General features: G+C 39.6%; 1 protein-coding gene across 2 annotated transcripts in view; it reads left to right on the top strand.

The window, feature by feature from the left end:
* Nucleotides 1–16,874, top strand: part of LOC126336862 (uncharacterized) — a 313,200-nt gene that overhangs the window by 65,259 nt on the left and 231,067 nt on the right. For both annotated transcript variants that reach the window (XM_050000960.1, XM_050000958.1), the window contains exons 5-6: nucleotides 13,304–13,615; nucleotides 13,999–14,055. In XM_050000960.1, the coding sequence (XP_049856917.1) occupies nucleotides 13,304–13,615; nucleotides 13,999–14,055 (369 nt within the window). The remainder of the gene's footprint in view (nucleotides 1–13,303; nucleotides 13,616–13,998; nucleotides 14,056–16,874) is intronic.

Below are 16,874 nucleotides of genomic sequence, written 5' to 3'. Positions count from 1 at the left end.
TTTCCTGCACTTGAAGGAATTGTGCATCTATGGATTCATACCTTTGCTACCTAGCTCAACATTTCAAGGCATACTGATACCACACGGCAACATGAAATGTGTGTACTTCTTGTCGTGAGTCGGCACTGATTTTCAACCTGCTGACAAAACTTTGGACAAAAGGATGCCAGTAAGAAAACCATTCCAAGCTTGCTAAGCAACTGTCAGCTCATTTTAAAGGAAGAATGAATTGTGCTGGCGCCGATTCCGCATCACAAAAAAGAAGCCTGGATAGATGTAATCAGAATGTGTGGCTGATTTACACAGTCTTGCAAGGGACTGTAATTTAATATGACAACTTGACAGTCAAGAGATTGCATATACTGATAGATTGATAAGAAATAATGAAGCAAATGGAGCTGCATCAGCTGAAGAAATCAGCAGCCGGTAAAATGCAGAAAAAATTGACACACCACTGGATATCAGTGTCTGCACATTATATTCCTGCTGGATACGGATGGAACTTACTCACTAATAAACCCGGATGCTTATGAATTGCTGGGATCACCAGAATACTTCAGTTCAAATTCTACATTGAAAACCTTAATTGGTGCTCAGATTGCTTTAGGGGGGGGGGGGGGGGGGGGTTGTGGCTGTTGTTAAATACAGTGAAATAAACAAAAAGCTTCCATTAATGAGTGTCAACACACGAAAAACAATCAATATCTTTGACATTAACTGGTTCAATGTCTTCATTTTAAATATTAATGAAAGTCACTGATGATGAATCAGAATAGCTTTAAAGAATACAAGGAGAAAGTATGCTAGGATCAGGAATCTCTTTTCCAGCATGGTTTGGGCATCTGCAAAACCTAGAAGCAGCCTTGAAATTAAGACAAGAACCACACCAAAATTTTTCAAGACCAGACAAGTACCATTTGCTGTGATGGTTAAGGTTAAAGAAGAAACTGAAAGACTGACTGATGAACCTGGAAGCCAATGAAGATCAGTTAGTGGGCTATACCAGATCAGGCTGTACCATCTACAGCTGCATCTGTGCTATGCAGTTAACATTACAGTTCCTGGCAGAGGGTTTATCAAACAACTGTCATGCTATATCTCTGTCATTCCACACTCAAACAGCATGTGAGGAAAATGAACACTTCAATCTTTCCATGTGAAGTCTGATTTGTATTATTTTATTACAATGATCATTTCTCCCTATATAAGTGGGCGGCATCAAAATATTTTCGCATTCGAGGGAGAAAGTTTAAGTTTGAAATTTTGTAAAAAGATCTCACTGAAGTATAAAACATCTTTGTTTTATGATGGGCACCCCAAATTGCATTTCACATGCATGACAATTTGCAATAATGCAAAATGTGCTACCCTCTTTGCAGTTTTTGTGACGACGTCCATCAATCCTAACTGGTAAGGATCCTATACCACACAGCAGTACTCTAACAGAGGACTGAAAAGCATAGTGTAGGTAGTGGATTCTTCTTCATGTTCTGCCAATAAAATGCATTTGTTACAATGTAAGTTGTTCATAATTGTTATACTAAAACATCTAGTTGAATTGACAGCCTTTAGATTTGTATGATTTATTGCGTAACAGAAATTTAAATGGATTGCTTTTAGTGCTCATGCCGCACGGGGTAGCCGAGCAATCTGAGGTGCTTGTCACGATCCACGAGGCTCTCCCCATCGGAGGTTCGAGTCCTCCTTTGGGCATGGGTATATGTGTGTTGTCCTTAGCGTAAATTAGATTAAGTAGTGTGTAAGCTTAGGGACCGGTGACCTCAGCATTTGGTCCCATATGACATTACCTCAAATTTTTAGTGTTGATGTAGGTGACCTCACTTTTTGTCACTGCATGTCTGTCTGAACCATGTTGCAATTAGAATTAATATTCTGATGACTGGACTAGATGTTAAATGACAGCATCCTCTGCAAACAATATAAGAAGGCTGCTCACATTGTCTCCTAAATCTTTATATAACAGCAGATGACCTTTAACACTTCATTGTGAATCACCAGATATTACTACTGTTTTTCTTGATGATTCTTATCAGTTACTATGAAATGTGAACTTTCTGATAGGAAATCGTGAATCCAGTTGCACAACTGAGACCATACTCTATATGTGCACAATTTGATGAGAAGTCACTTGGGAGGAATGGTGTCAAAAGCTTTTAGGAAATTTAGAAATATGAAATCAATTTGAGATTCTCTGTCAACAGCATTCATTATTTCCTGAGAACAAAGAGCTGATTGCATTGCACGAGAGCAGTATTTCCTGCATCTTTGCTGACTATGTGTCAATAGATCATTTTCATCAAGGTAGTTCATAATGTTCGAACACAGTGTATGTTCCAAAATCAATGTCTGTAATTTAGCAGATTATTCCTGTTTCCATTCTTTAGGTACAAATATTTTGTCAAACAAATGGTTGTACATGATTGCTAAATATGGAGCTATTACACCAGCGTACTCTGAAAGAAACCTAATTGCTATGCAGTCTGAACTGGAAGACTTGCATTTTTTTGTGATTTGAGGTGCTTTGCTACTCTGAGGATAGCTACTTCTAGGTTAGGTTTGCTTTAATTCTTGATTCAAATTCTGATATATATAATAGAAAGAAACTTCCACATGGGAAAAATATATTAAAAACAAAGATTCCAAGACTTACCAAGCGGGAAAGCGCCGGCAGACAGGCACATGAACAAAACACACTAACACACACACAGAATTACGAGCTTTCGCAACTGGCAGTTGCTTCGTCAGGAAAGAGGGAAGGAGAGGGAAAAATGAAAGGATGTGGGTTTTAAGGGAGAGGGTAAGGAGTCATTCCAATCCCGGGAGCAGAAAGACTTCCCTTAGGGGAAAAAAAGGACAGGTGTACACTCGCACGCGCACACACACACACACACACACACACACACACACACACACATATCCATCCGCACATACACAGACACAAGCAGACATGTTCTTACCATCACTGTGGGGCAGAAGAGAAATATGTCTGCTTGTGTCTGTTGCTCAAAGTAAATTTTGGAGAAAGCCTTTACTGCAATTTCTGATGGTGTGTTATTCCTATCATCGGCTTTGAACATGTATTTTCTGTAGTGAAGTCACCACCAACTGTTACCTTATGAGTGGGGTACCTATTTGAGATAATACTAAAGTTTTCTTTGAACCTTTCAGCTGCTGAGGACCGGTAAAAGATTTATTAAATTCTTACACTTGTCAAGTATAAACTCTACCCATACTAACTCATAGGAAGTATCTACTTCTGCTTAGCTACAAGATAAAAGTTGCATGGCATTCAGCCAAGGATCTCATGGTCACTGATCCTTCTATCAAAACAGGAGGCAAAGCCAAAGAAGAATTCAAAGTTCCCAGGTTGTTGATCAAGTGTATGTCAACAATTTTGCAAACAGTTTGTGAAGTGAACCACCATGGATCATTGACAGTGTAATCGTACAGCTGGAAGATATGCTGTACATCTTGAAACAGCCTTATGGAACTGTCAAAAGGTATCAAAACCAACTCAGAAATTGTAGCATATTGAATAATAGTGGACAACACAAGACTGAAGATGAATGACACTTAATTTGACTGCCTCCTGAACCACCAGTAGATCTGGGTGAAAATGTACCCCTGGATACTTAGGCGATTGTACACCAAAATAGACACATTGAGGCGACATCTACCTAACTTGGAGATGAACAAAGATTTGTCAAAATATGGTTCACCACAGCTTATTCTCAGATTAACTGGGGAGGAAATGCTGTATTTGAAGTTTTCTGTATTTTAATAGAAATGCCATAACTTTTAGTTTTGTATTCAGTTGTTATTTTGCCATACTCGATAGGTTACAATATGATTTTACAGAATTGTGTTGTGTTTTGTATTAATAAATGTGTTTATTAACATACTGCCTGTTTCAAGAATTGCAGCTATATGGCTGCTAACCAAATAACGTATAACTTGGATAGAAGTGTCATTAGCGAATCTTATCATTGATATCTTTCTATTATGAATTTTAATCTCACTCCAAAAAATTTTTACTTCCATCATTGCTTCTTTTATCTACTTGTTTGAGAGTTGGATAAAAAGGGTGTATCTTTGCTTTACACTTTTTTTAAGCTGAACGCACTCTTATTGTTTCCTCTATGTTTTTGTGCATACTGAATATTTCTCTACAGTGTGTACCAGTTTTCCTGAGAAGTTGAATCATCTTCCACCATTGTATGATGTCAAATACTTTTTATATATTTACAAAAATGTGATAGTTCTCATATTTATCCAATCAAATGATCTTTGGGGTTGTGTAAACAATGATTTTCTGAATGTCCAATGGTCTGTCTCCAGTTTCACAGATTTTACACACTTATTTGAATAACTATTTGGATACACCACCTCCCAATTGTTTTAGAAATCCTAAAGGAATGATACATATTCATTCTGCTTTCTTTTCTCGTAAGTCCTACAAACCTCGGTCAAATGTATCAGATGAAAGTTCAACAATCACCTCGTGCACACATGACTGACAATTCCAGCATCTCGGTCTGGAATACAACTTTCAAGTGGAGTGCAAGCAGCCATCTGGAGGGGGCAGGGAAGGGGAAGGGATACTAGTGTATGGGTGGGGAGAGAGACTAACACTGTCTGGTAGAGTGTGCAGGAACTAGACAGTCAACATGTGCAGCATCTGGAGGTTGTGGGGCAAGGAGGTGGGGAAAAAGGGAGCAAGAAAGAGGAGGATTACCTATCATCGTGCCCCGAACTGAGGGGCATCCTACCCAAAATACTTCCCACGTCCCCCCTAAAGTGGTGTTTCTTCACCCACCCAACCTACACAATATCCTAGTTGATCTGTATGCCACTCCCAATCCCACCTCCATAAGGATCATACCCTGTGGAAGATCCAGGTGCAAAACCTGCCCAAACCACCCACCCAGCATTTTCTATTCCAGTTCTGTCATAGGTTTGTCCTACACCATCAGCAGCTAGGCCACCTGTGAAAGCAATAATGCCATTTACCAGCTCTTCTGCAGTAATTGCACAGCTTTTTATATTGGTATGACTACCAACCAGCTGTCCACCAGGATGAACGGCCACTGCTAAACTGTGGCCGAGAGTAAAGTAGACTACCCAGTGGCACAACGTGCAATTGAACATCACACACTTAATATCTATGGCTCTTTAACTATTCAAGCCATCTTGATCCTTCCCTCCACCACCAGCTTTTCTGAACTGTGCAGATGGGAGGTACCCTTACAACACATTATCTGTTCCCACAATTATCCTGACCACATCCTAAGGGAACATACTGCACCCACACCCTCCACCCAATAGTTACCACCCCCTCTGTCCCATCATCTCCTTCCCATTCTCATCCCCCACCCTGTTTAGTTGCAGCCCTCTGCCAACGCATCCATCCATAGTACCCCACTTCGCTCCTTTTTTGCTCCCTTCTTTCCTCTTTTTTTCTACACCTCCCTGCCTCACAAACTTCTCACTCTGCACCTGTAGGCAGTCTAGTTCCTGTGCGCTCTCCACCAGACACCATTCCTCTCTCTCCCCATCCATACACTAATATCCTTTTCCCTTCCGCACCCCCTCCAGATTGTTGCTTGCATCCCATGTGGTAACTGCTTTCCCATCTGAGGCAGAGTTTCGGACCAGTTCTTACCTTTAGGATGTGAAATATGTATTATTGCCAATAGCCACAAACGAAAGAACATTCCTCTGTCCCAGCTTTTGGAACTAGGTGGTGTCTAGGAAGTAGGTACGAATATTAAAAGTGCTGTAGAACACACAAAGTGCATTGAAAATGTAATTTTTTTTTACAAACGCATGAAGTAACTTACCCCATTTATGTATGAAAAATTATATCCTCCATATGACCAAGGCCACACGTCAACGAGCAACAAGTTCATTGAAGCTTTGGTCGTGCATTCAAACATCTGGTGGGATGCCATTGATAACCCTTTTAATTTCATCCTTCAATTGGTGTACTGTTTGTGATTGTCCATGAACAGTTTGAATTTCAAAAATCCTTGCAAAAATGTCACAAGGCGTAAAATAGCATGATCTGGCAGGAATTTTTTGAGGAAACTTTTTATTCAGTAGAGCAATCGTTTCATGGGCTGTGCAACATGTTGCATCATCTTGTTGAAACCAAAAATCAACACTTTCATAATTAAGGGGAAAAAATCAAACAGAAACCATGTTTCAGTAATAGTCGCTATTCACTGTGATGGCAGCTCCCCCATCATAAAAAAAAAAAAAGGACCGATCACTTCTCCTGTCCAGAACACACACTACACAGTTGTGTGTTGTGGATGCATCTCATCTTCCACTGTCACTCACAGATTGTCATTACCCCAAATTCTGCAGTTTTGCTTATTGACATACCCATTGAATTGGAAGTGCACCTCATCTGAGTATGCATGGATTTTCAGATATTTTGAAAGGATTCTATGCAGTGAACTTGGTGATAAATTCAATTGTTGAGCTTGTTGGCAAACTGATTTTCTGATGCTTAGTCACATTGTCACTCATGACATCAATGTTGTCTTATGTTCAAACAGAATGCGGTCATCCTGTTTTCTTAATGTTAGAAACAGAACCCGTTGTCTCAGACTTCCGGATTAACTTCTGAATTGATGATTGGTTGGAGTAGTATTACGTCCAAGTGGACCAAGCAATTCATGAACGCTTGCCATGGGACTTTGACCATTTCTGTACTAACTTTTTATCACTTGGATGCGTTGCTCAGGTGTCATCTGCTGTATGATGAAAATAAACATCAAACAACAATTCTCACTGCATAAAGATATCAGGCTACTAATTGGAAGGATTGCAGATAAGAAGCATGAAAAAGCCACGCCTACCAAACTGGCCCAAAATTTAAATTTGTCCTTACTTCCCGGACACCCATTATTAGTTCCTTTTTCAGGGAGGAGAGATGGATAGATCCAGACCCCTGGATGAGAATAACCCAATTTTTATGATGACAAGAAGAGAGAAAGATGACTGGGAAGACATCAACGGTGTAGGAGTCCATTAGGCACTGTAATGGCTTCAGCCCGGAAATCATGAGGATGGGAGAGAAGAAAAATAGAAGACAAATAAACATTGCAATTAAGCACTAGAGAAAAGGAGATGGAGAAAGAAACCAAAAAGAAAGGTGGATAGGCAGTGAAAGAATTAAAAGCAAATATGATAATTATACGAGAAAAAAAAAATATTATTATTATTATTAATTTTAGTGGTGTTGGTAGTGGTAATGGAAGTTACATCCTTGAGAGTTTTGGGACACAAGGATATGTATTCAGGGCAAGTTTCCGTTCCACATTTCAGGGAAATTAGTGTTGGATGTGAGGAACCAAGTAGCCTGTGTGATGCAGCAAATGTTCCAGTTCCTTGAGTCTTGCTGTACAGCATGTTTTTCAACTGAGTATGAGGTGGTTTCAAGGTCAACAGTTCTACGTCATTTCATACACTCTCCCATTTTAGTGGTATTCGTGCCTTTAGGTGGTAATGGATGGATGCATGGTCAGGTTTTACAGGGAGACAGTTGTGTATGTAGGAACCTTGGGCTAGGAATAATGATTTTGGAGTGTCATACACTTTGACTTAGATGTTACAGAGCTTAGGAATGCAACAGGTTGTGACTGTGTGTGGTGCGATAAGATATCATGCTGAAGAATTGGTACGAGAAAGTCGTAGCCTTGAGGGGAGTAAAGTATTCTGGCAGGTTCTGGGTGACAAGGGTATACCTCTGATATTGTTGGAAGTGGAAGCTGTGTTAGTGAGTTACAGGTTCTGAGCAGGATACAGCTTGGGAGATTTGTTTGTGAATAAAATCTGTGGATACTTGTGGGAGAGAGAAGCCTGGGAGACTTTGTTGGTGCAGGTTTTGAGGGAATTGGTGGTGGAACAGATACATATGACTAAGCTGTTTGGGAGGGAGTGCCAGCAGTCAGTATTTAAGTATTGTTGCGTTTTGGTTAGTTTCACATTGATGAGGCTTGGATATAAGCTTCAGTGACGTGTAGATCAATGCCAAGGAAGGTGGTTTCAGATTTGGAAAAAACCTAGGTGAATTTAAGGTGGGAAAAGGAGTTTAATTGTTCCAGAGTAGCTCTTTTTCACTGAGCCTGGAACTCAAAGATATCAAAAATAAATTTGTGTGAATCCAGGGAAGACCAGCTCCTAGGTCGTGAGGAATGCCTCCTCCATCATGCGGCCCATGAAGAGGCTGGCATAGATTGGTTCCTTGTTTATTCCCTTAGCAGTGCTGCTGATCTGTTGGTAGGTCTAGTCGGTAAACATGAAGGAGTAATGGATAAGGATGAAGTCGACTATGATGACAGTAAATGGGCCTTTGAATAAGACTTCCAAGTTGCTCTTGGGAGAGATAGTTTGGGAGGGGGGGGGGGGGGGGGGGGGGTGAATTTGCAATGTTCTAAGAGTGAGTGGTTTGTTCATTTAGTAGGGGAGGCTCTCTCTGATGGGTTGGAGGTGCTGGTCAGCCAGGGCTGAAATGCATTCAGTGGGGGCTTTGAAGCCAGCTTCTGTGGAAGGACCAGGGTGGTTGTTTTTGTGTGCTTTGGAAAGTAAGTAGAAAGTGGGTGTGTGTGTGCATCTGATTGGGTGAGGAGTTCTGTGGGAGCAGTATTAAGTCTGTGCGAGAGGCCTAAGCTCTTCAGCATTTTCTGCAGCTGGGTCTGGGTGGAAGAAATGACATCATTAGGAACAGTTTTGTATGGTGAGATGTCAGGGGGCTGACGATGTCCCTGATCCATATATCCCATGCAGTCAAGTACTATAGTAGTTGAGCCCTTGTCAGCAGGGTGGGGGAATGGGAAAGGCATGATGATAGAGAGGTCAGGTCATGCTCCCGATTCAATTTGAGTAGGGTTTGGGGTGATCAGGCAGGACTGAGAGGCAATGCTTTAAGTGAGGAGTTTGTGGAAAGGAGGGTTGAGGAAGTGGGAGGCAGATTGCTTTTGGATTTCGGTTGTAACTTTTCTAGATAGGATTTGATGCTCAATTCATTTGTTATCGGTTGGAATTGGGCGGTGAAGTCATATTTCCAGTTGCGGATGGGTGAATGGGACACCTTTGATTAGGTCATTGTAGTTGAATTTGGGTCTGGGAATGAAGGTTAGCCCTCTAGAAAGAATATGTGTCGCAGGTTCAGAGGTAGGTAGGGATGAGACATTAAGAACTGAATTGGGTTAGATTTGTGAGGTGTAGGAGTTTGATTAGGATCGTGGTTGAGCTTGGGTGAGAGATGTGTCAAATTCTGACCCTGATTCTGGATCCCATTTTTTAGGCTGGTCCAACACTCCCATTGGGCAGAAGTGTCAAAGAGCAAATGTCAGCTCATTTGCAGGCAGGCACAGGTATTAAGATACCTGCCTGGTAATCCAGTTGCACAGCATTCACATGTACATGAGTCGCAAGGCAACCTCTGGTTGTGGACATTTACATCTATGTTAACACGGTGCCTAGAAACACTTTTGTACTATTTATCGGCCATTCCTCACGGAAGCAGCACGTGGCTAAAATGTGTGCATATATCTTTCCCTCTAAGCTCAGTTTTCTCTTGCATTTGGAGGAAAAAGTTGGAGATTGTAATTTTGTGGAAAGAATGTGCCGCAATGAAAAATGCCTTTGTTTTAAGGATTACTACCCCAACTCGCTTCTCACATGCCTGGTGCTCTCTCCCCTATTTTTTGACAATGCAAAATGAATTGCCCTTCTTTGAATCTTGTCAGTGTTCTCCGTCTGTCCTACCTGGTAAGGATACCATGCAGCTGTAGTCCAGAAGAAGACATACAAATGAATTGTATGACATCTACTTAGCAGACCTGTTGCATTTCTAGCGCCCCAGTCACGTTGCCTAACTGCTCATGCATTGGTTGTGTTCGCACCTCTGCTGATTTGGGCACGTGGGCATCCAGAAGACAATTCGTTGCCCTCATAGAGGCCTTCAGGAGACTCTTTCCACATATCTGCTCTCTTCTCTGGCTTTAACAGTGAATATCTTCAGCACAGTTAATGTTGACAATGGTGCTTTGAAATTCTTCAAAAATTATTTTATCTTATTGATTTATTTTGAATGCTGACTCTGTTCTTAAGCTGACCATTATTTTTCAAATTCCTCATTTTCCTGGGGCCATTTCACTATATCTTTCTTGCTCTTACTTTGCTCTATTCCTTTTTTATCCTGATGTGTGTCTGATTATCCATTTTAGGGTTGTCAATCTCTCCTCAGCTGATGTATCTGCTACGCCATTCAGTATTGCAGTATCAACAGCCTCGGAGAACTCCAGACACACACAATCATTCCACAGTATGTAGTTTCACTTTCCTTATTAATTGATTTTTCATGGTGATAACCTTGAAACTTAAGCCAACTTTCCATCATTACTTAATTTTGCTCCAAGTCTATATCTGCGCCAGGGTAGGCCTTAAGATCTACCTACGTTTTCTTTGAGGCGTATAACTGAGCACCTATCAGTACTTTCTCAAATCGACAACTCTTGTGAGTATACTTATCTTCTGTATGGCATCCATTAGTCTTCTGTTATCTGAATTGGTCAGATTTCAGCATCATCTGCGTCTTCAATGATTCTGCTAGTAACTAATTCGAACAAAAAAAATATTTCATGACTGACCTGGATATAATAGTCACAGTTCTCACAATATAGTCCGTAATTGACGAGTAGCTAACTGCTGGTAACTACCCCAACTGCCAAAGCAGCTTAAGACTTAAACCAAGCCTTACGTCACAATTATGCAATGTCTTTTTAAGCGCATTATCATTTATACAGTTTCAAATGTTGCTGAGGGCTTATTTTAAGCAATATTCAGTGGCTCCCAATGGTTCATGGACCCACAGAGATTGCTGGTTGTCTTTGCTTAGAAATAGTGTTTCTAATACCATTTTGACCCAAATATAAGTCTCAGTACGCATGTAAAATTAAGGCTTCACCTCAACAGTATGACCCTACAAATACCAGTATATTTTTGCATTGTAGAAACTTCGAATGTACTTCTCACTCCTTAGTTTGAAATAGAGCAACTATATCACTTAGTGTTTGGAAATTTAATCACTATATATGTGGCAGTGTAACAGTCTGCAATGGGTGACTTTTAGTGATCACAAATGTGTTTATCTTACATGACAGGCAGGCACATGTTTTTAAACTAAAGTCTAAAATTTAGTCTTCACCAATCAGTTGTAACATAAAAGAAAATCATTAACAAACTTTGTTATTCACTGCAGTTATGATGCAGTTGCAAACTGATAGTTATGCACTATGTGAAGGGTAAATGTAATAGACAAGCTTTCAAAAACTGTGGTTCATGAAGTGATGCATGTCCACTGCACTAGATAGTAGCAACAGTGTACTTTGTAAGGAGAGCAACGAAAATTCTGATAGTGATGATGAAACAAATATCTGTAGTGAAGTTAACAGCAGCATCACTGAAAACTTTGATTAGAAGGCTGGTATTTCTGTGTAATATATGTACATTATAAGTTAAAAAAATATGATTGAGGGTGACCATATTGTGAGGCGTTTTTGTAAATCGGTGTGCGACATTAATTTTTCCTCTATAATTTCAATTTCTGTCTCCCTCCTCCCACTGAAAATGAATAGTGTGGCTTATAAAAGGATCTAAAAATATAAAAAAGAAGAATCACTACAAAATGCCAAAATAAGAATTGAACAGAACGTGGTTGACATGAATATAAAAAAAGGCATTTGATTAAAAGATTGCCGGTCGGTGTGGCCGAGTGGTTATAGGCGCTTCAGTCCAGAGCCGCGCGACCACTACAGTCGCAGGTTTGGATCCTGCCTCGGTCGTGGATGTGTGTGATGTCCTTAGGTTAGTTAGGTTTAAGTAGTTCTAAGTTCTAGGGGACGGATAACGTCAGATGTTAAGTCCCATAGTGCTCAGACCTATTTGAACCATTTGATTAGTAGATTACAAATCCATAACTGTATTTTGTCAAGGGAAATTATCTTGGAAATGCTCAAGCCATTTTAATGAGATTTCATTTAATTAATAATAATTAAAGCATAACCTTTTAAGTGAAAGTGAAGGGAAATTAAGACATCAGCCACAATTGGGCATTGAAACAAATTCAGTAGTGAGAGTTGAAAATTTGTGCTAGACCGGGATTCAAACTAAGATCTTCGCTAAACATCAGCAGTTGTGTTAATGCCCTCGGCCATCCAGACCCGCTTCATGCCCAACCCAGATTCTCTTGTCACACGCTGGTAGCATTCCTAATTGCTTTTGGCTTTATTAATATTCCTGCAAGAGTGTGGAAGTCTTACGAATTTGCGCTGAAGGTATCAGCAGCCCTCTCTTGATAATTACTATATATGTGATTATTTCGCTGCAGGTAACAAGTTTTTCTGATTTTCAGTAAAAGTTAGTTATTTTGTATGGGATATGTAACTTAAGTTTCTTCAGGTATATGAAATTTTCAAACAAGTTATGGAAATGCAGCCGAGTGACGTCTCCGACAACCTACTCCCATTGTACAGTTTTCTGCTGCTGTTAGTATTACGCTTTATATTCACCTGACCAAAAATCTTCTTTCCAGTTCACTTCACTGATCCCTATTACATCTGTATTCACCTCATGCATTTCTCATTTCTCTACCACGTTGAAAATTAACAACATATTGCATCCTCTTTGTTGGTCCACTCATGGAAATCGGAATACGGTGCTAACCCAGAATCTTTTGCAAATAGGTTATCATCATGACACTTTCACAATTATGGGGCATGTATGTACAGATACATGTTATTTGTTAGTAGTGGAGTGATTTCCATATCCTTCTGCAGTCTCAAGCTGTAGATTATTGCTGATTCTTCTGCCTTTAGTGGCAGTTTTCCACCTGAAAGGCAAGAGGGCACCTGTAACCTCTATCTGCTTCTCATACCTGTTCTTGCAAACTCCTTATACTGGAAGTTTTCGACCATCATTGCTGACGACTTTTATTAATCACGTTAGTAGTGACTGGGTTTGAACTTAGGACCCAAGACATTTGGATTAGTGTTCTAGACCAAGGTTACCACAATGCTTCTAAAATGTAGCTGCTACTTTGCAAGCATATTCAGAAGGCACAAGCTTATTGTCTGCAATGCAGTGTGTATTTTGTGAAAATTCTCAATACTGAGTATATGCCAGGCCTTTATGTTGTGAACATTTGTAACAATTAGTGAAATGCTTTGATGATGATGTCAGTTCAACTTAACAAATTCTCATGTTACAGCTCTGCTGGATATTAAACTACCAAGCAGAAACAAGTTTATGTTGAATGTGGCAGCAACGAGGAAAACAACCCGAAACTCTACTTTGCCCGGTTTCCCAAAGTCTGAAGTAGTTTCTGGAAATAAAAACATAAATGGTGGTAAAAACTACGCAAAAGTCGTTTATGAAAAGGTTACAGAAAGTCAAGAAAATAATCTCCCACACATTTATGAAAGGAAGCAAGCTGATACATGTAATGTTCTTGAGAATAAAATGAAGACTGTAGCCAGTAAACCTTCTGAAAAATGGGAAGACATCTGTGAAGAAAATAAAGGTATTTCTGTTCTTCACCAATGATTCATGAAGAGTTATAAATTTGAGAAACTATATGTATTTAGTCATACAAAACATATTGTACCACATTTGTGAACATACTTTTCCTTCACCCACATGCTAACCCCCTCTCTCCATCCATCCCTCCTGCCATTCCGCCTCCCCCTTTCACCACCCCCCCTCTCCCCATCCCCCCTCCCTCTCCACCACCACCACCATGCTTTGATGATGATGTCATTTTGATTTTAATATGTAAATATTTGCTTGGTAAATAAAAGTTGTTGTGTTGGAGATTTATGCAACCAAACAAATGATCTAACAATGTGAAATGTTAAAATTTTATCACATCTAAAAATACATCAGTCAAATGTTACTTTCTTTCAGGCCATGACGATTCACTCTTTCAAAAGTACTGCGTCCAAAATAAGTTCAGATCAATAAGTAAGTAACTCTAAAACAATCAGTAATTGTCAGTAATATTAATTCCTGTGAAAAGTGTATGGAATATAAATGATGCCTCTTCATTAACATTCAGGTGTTACATTTCTCCACTAATTCTATTTGCGAATGTGAAAACATTTTTGTTTCTTGTTCCATTCGCCAGTGTTTTCAGAGTTACCTAGTCCTACAGGCAAGACATGAAATTACAACATGTTTTCCACTATAATAGTGATGGTCTGCTAAGAGCTTTTTTGTTCTCTCAGCTCCCACTATTGCTTAGTATAGGTCAGTAAAGCCAATCCCCATTATTGTTGACCCTGTACAAGCCCTCAAATTTGATCTTTTGCTCTCCAGGCTCTTTTTCTTTCTTCACAAACCTTCATATATGCACACGTATGGACATTCTGTGTATCTTACACATTAATTATGGAAATGTAACCATGTACCTCTTTTTCTGTTCTGATAGTTACTGAATAATTTATGAGATTATGTTTATTAGGAACAGTGTCCGGTACATCTTTTTACCGCCATATGAGAAACCCGGTACATAATGGCTGTAACAAACCTTCCCCTGCAGTTCTGGTGTTCAGGGTATTTTTAATTTTTAATGCACCCATTTTGGCTAATTTTGGCGAGACGATACAGTGAAATAGGGTGTGTACGCCCTGGGACAAACGGGAAATCCAGAAAAAACTCGAGAATTTTTTCATCCGGGCAAAACCGGGAAATTTTTTACAATTCCAGGAATTTTTCATTGTTTTAGTTTTCAGTTAAATTTCTGGAATTTTGACTGGTAAGAAACGATACACTAACAAAGAATTTTACTTTAGCCCATTACTGCAGAATAATACTGCAGCAATAAGACATAAACGAGGGGAAATAAAATCACAATTAACTCAAGTTGCAAAGGAAATCCACCGTTTTCAACAACATAATACAATTCGCAAACAAGCATCTGCCAACACCAAAATGTGTTAAAGGCTTCAGGACAAAGACTATGCAATACTTCGTAAAAACAAACTGTGTCCGATGACCATGATGTCACAACGGTTTATATTGCGTTTGTTTGAGCAGTTGCCTGCAGGCTCATGCGCATGGGCAGTTGAGTCGCTTATGAGCAGAACCTGCTTTCGCTTATGGCTACTTGAAGTACAGCTGTTAGCTGTATCAGCAGTAGCAACTAGCAGCCAAACACTAGACAGAAAAATTCTTCTGACGAGTCCAAGCTGCCAGATTCACGCATGTGCAGAGCAGTCTTTAAGTTGCAATGCAGAAGACTGTAGTCTCCACATGATCCGTGTTTAGAGTTAGTGATTTGGCTGTTTCTTCTTCGTTTACAACTCTCACATCAAATGAAAACAAAACGAATTTTGATGGCTGAGAGCTAGCAAGTGAATTAAAATACATTCACATACTTGTGGAAGGCTAAAATATGTAATTAGTTTTAGTTTCGTGGTTTTTCTATTTCCAGGTTTTTGCCAGTTGAGCATTAATTGCCTTGCAGAACACTGAACTTATCATTGTCGATTTGCTAAAGAAATGTGGCTTTCATTAATCTTTTCCGCAGAGGCAGTCAATTTATTTGAAAAGAGCGTTTTATTCCACAGTACTGGATAGTGTCAACTGTTTGCTGAATTACAAGTGCCCGTTTTTTACCTCCTGGTACATATGGTGTTATGACATAATAACTAAACATGAGATAATACAGTACTGGTACTCCAAGGAAATTTGCAGCCCGAAAACCACACTGAGAAGCTTAATATCAGGTTGGGTCATACTTTTTTTGTGAATATGGACATACAAAAGTGCACTTTCAGCTGAATTATGTATTTTAGTCAAGTTTACGAAATTCTGAGGCTTGCGGGGTACCCTCTGATTATGTGTTTAGTTTATGATGTAATCTAATATCATTGTAGCTGTGCACGTGCAGTAACGTAGTTTTCTCGTGCTCTCTGACAACTGCTGAAACGAATTCTAACAGGTTGCAGGAAAATATTGCGAATGGTGGTTGAAAAGCGTTGCTTTAAAAGTAAATTTCATTTTATGCAACATGAATTATGTTACATGTGCAAATGTGCTTTGAATTTCTTAAATCACTGAGCCTTTGATTCTCTTTTAAAGCTTAACACTTTGAGGGCCTTCAACTTAGAATAATTTCGAGTCCAGATGTTTATGTAATATATAAAATCTTATTGGCACATTTGTGTGGCATATATTAAAGTGTCACACATTTCTTGTAGCTACACTATGTATATTAATTTAAACCATTAACTTTTTCTATTTGTGTGTTCGCGCTACTGAACAGCGATGTAGGTTGCTATTGGTGGACTATGTCACTTCGCTCTGAATATCTGCTACAATTGGCTGGCGACATCACGCGACATCAGCTATGATTGGCTTGCTAAAACTATATCGCAGTCTCTTTTTCAATGCTTCAAAAAGTAATTTGCTTTTTTTGGTGGAATTCAAATATATACTTTCGTAATATGAAAATATGCAATGTATGAGCTGCTGCGCATCAAAGATCTTTCCAAAATGCGTATTTCTGTTTCTTATGGGGAGGGGGGGGTGGGATATTCGTTTTCTAAAGTGTCAGGATGTTCTATTCCAGTGTATAAAACCATAACCATTTGAAGGGTTTCTAGAATGAAATTTTCACTCTACAGCGGAGTGTGCGCTGATATGAAACTTCCTGGCAGATTAAAACTGTGTGCCAAACCGAGACACGTACTCGAGACCTGTGCCATTCAAGGGCAAGTGGTCTACCAACTGAGCTGTCCAAGCACGACTCACGCCCCGTCCTCACAGCTTTAATTCTG

The sequence above is a fragment of the Schistocerca gregaria genome, chromosome 2 (genome assembly GCF_023897955.1).
Source record: "Schistocerca gregaria isolate iqSchGreg1 chromosome 2, iqSchGreg1.2, whole genome shotgun sequence".
NCBI lineage: Eukaryota > Metazoa > Arthropoda > Insecta > Orthoptera > Acrididae > Schistocerca > Schistocerca gregaria.
Note: the sequence above shows the minus strand (reverse complement) of the source record. Positions and strands in the feature narration are given on the sequence as shown.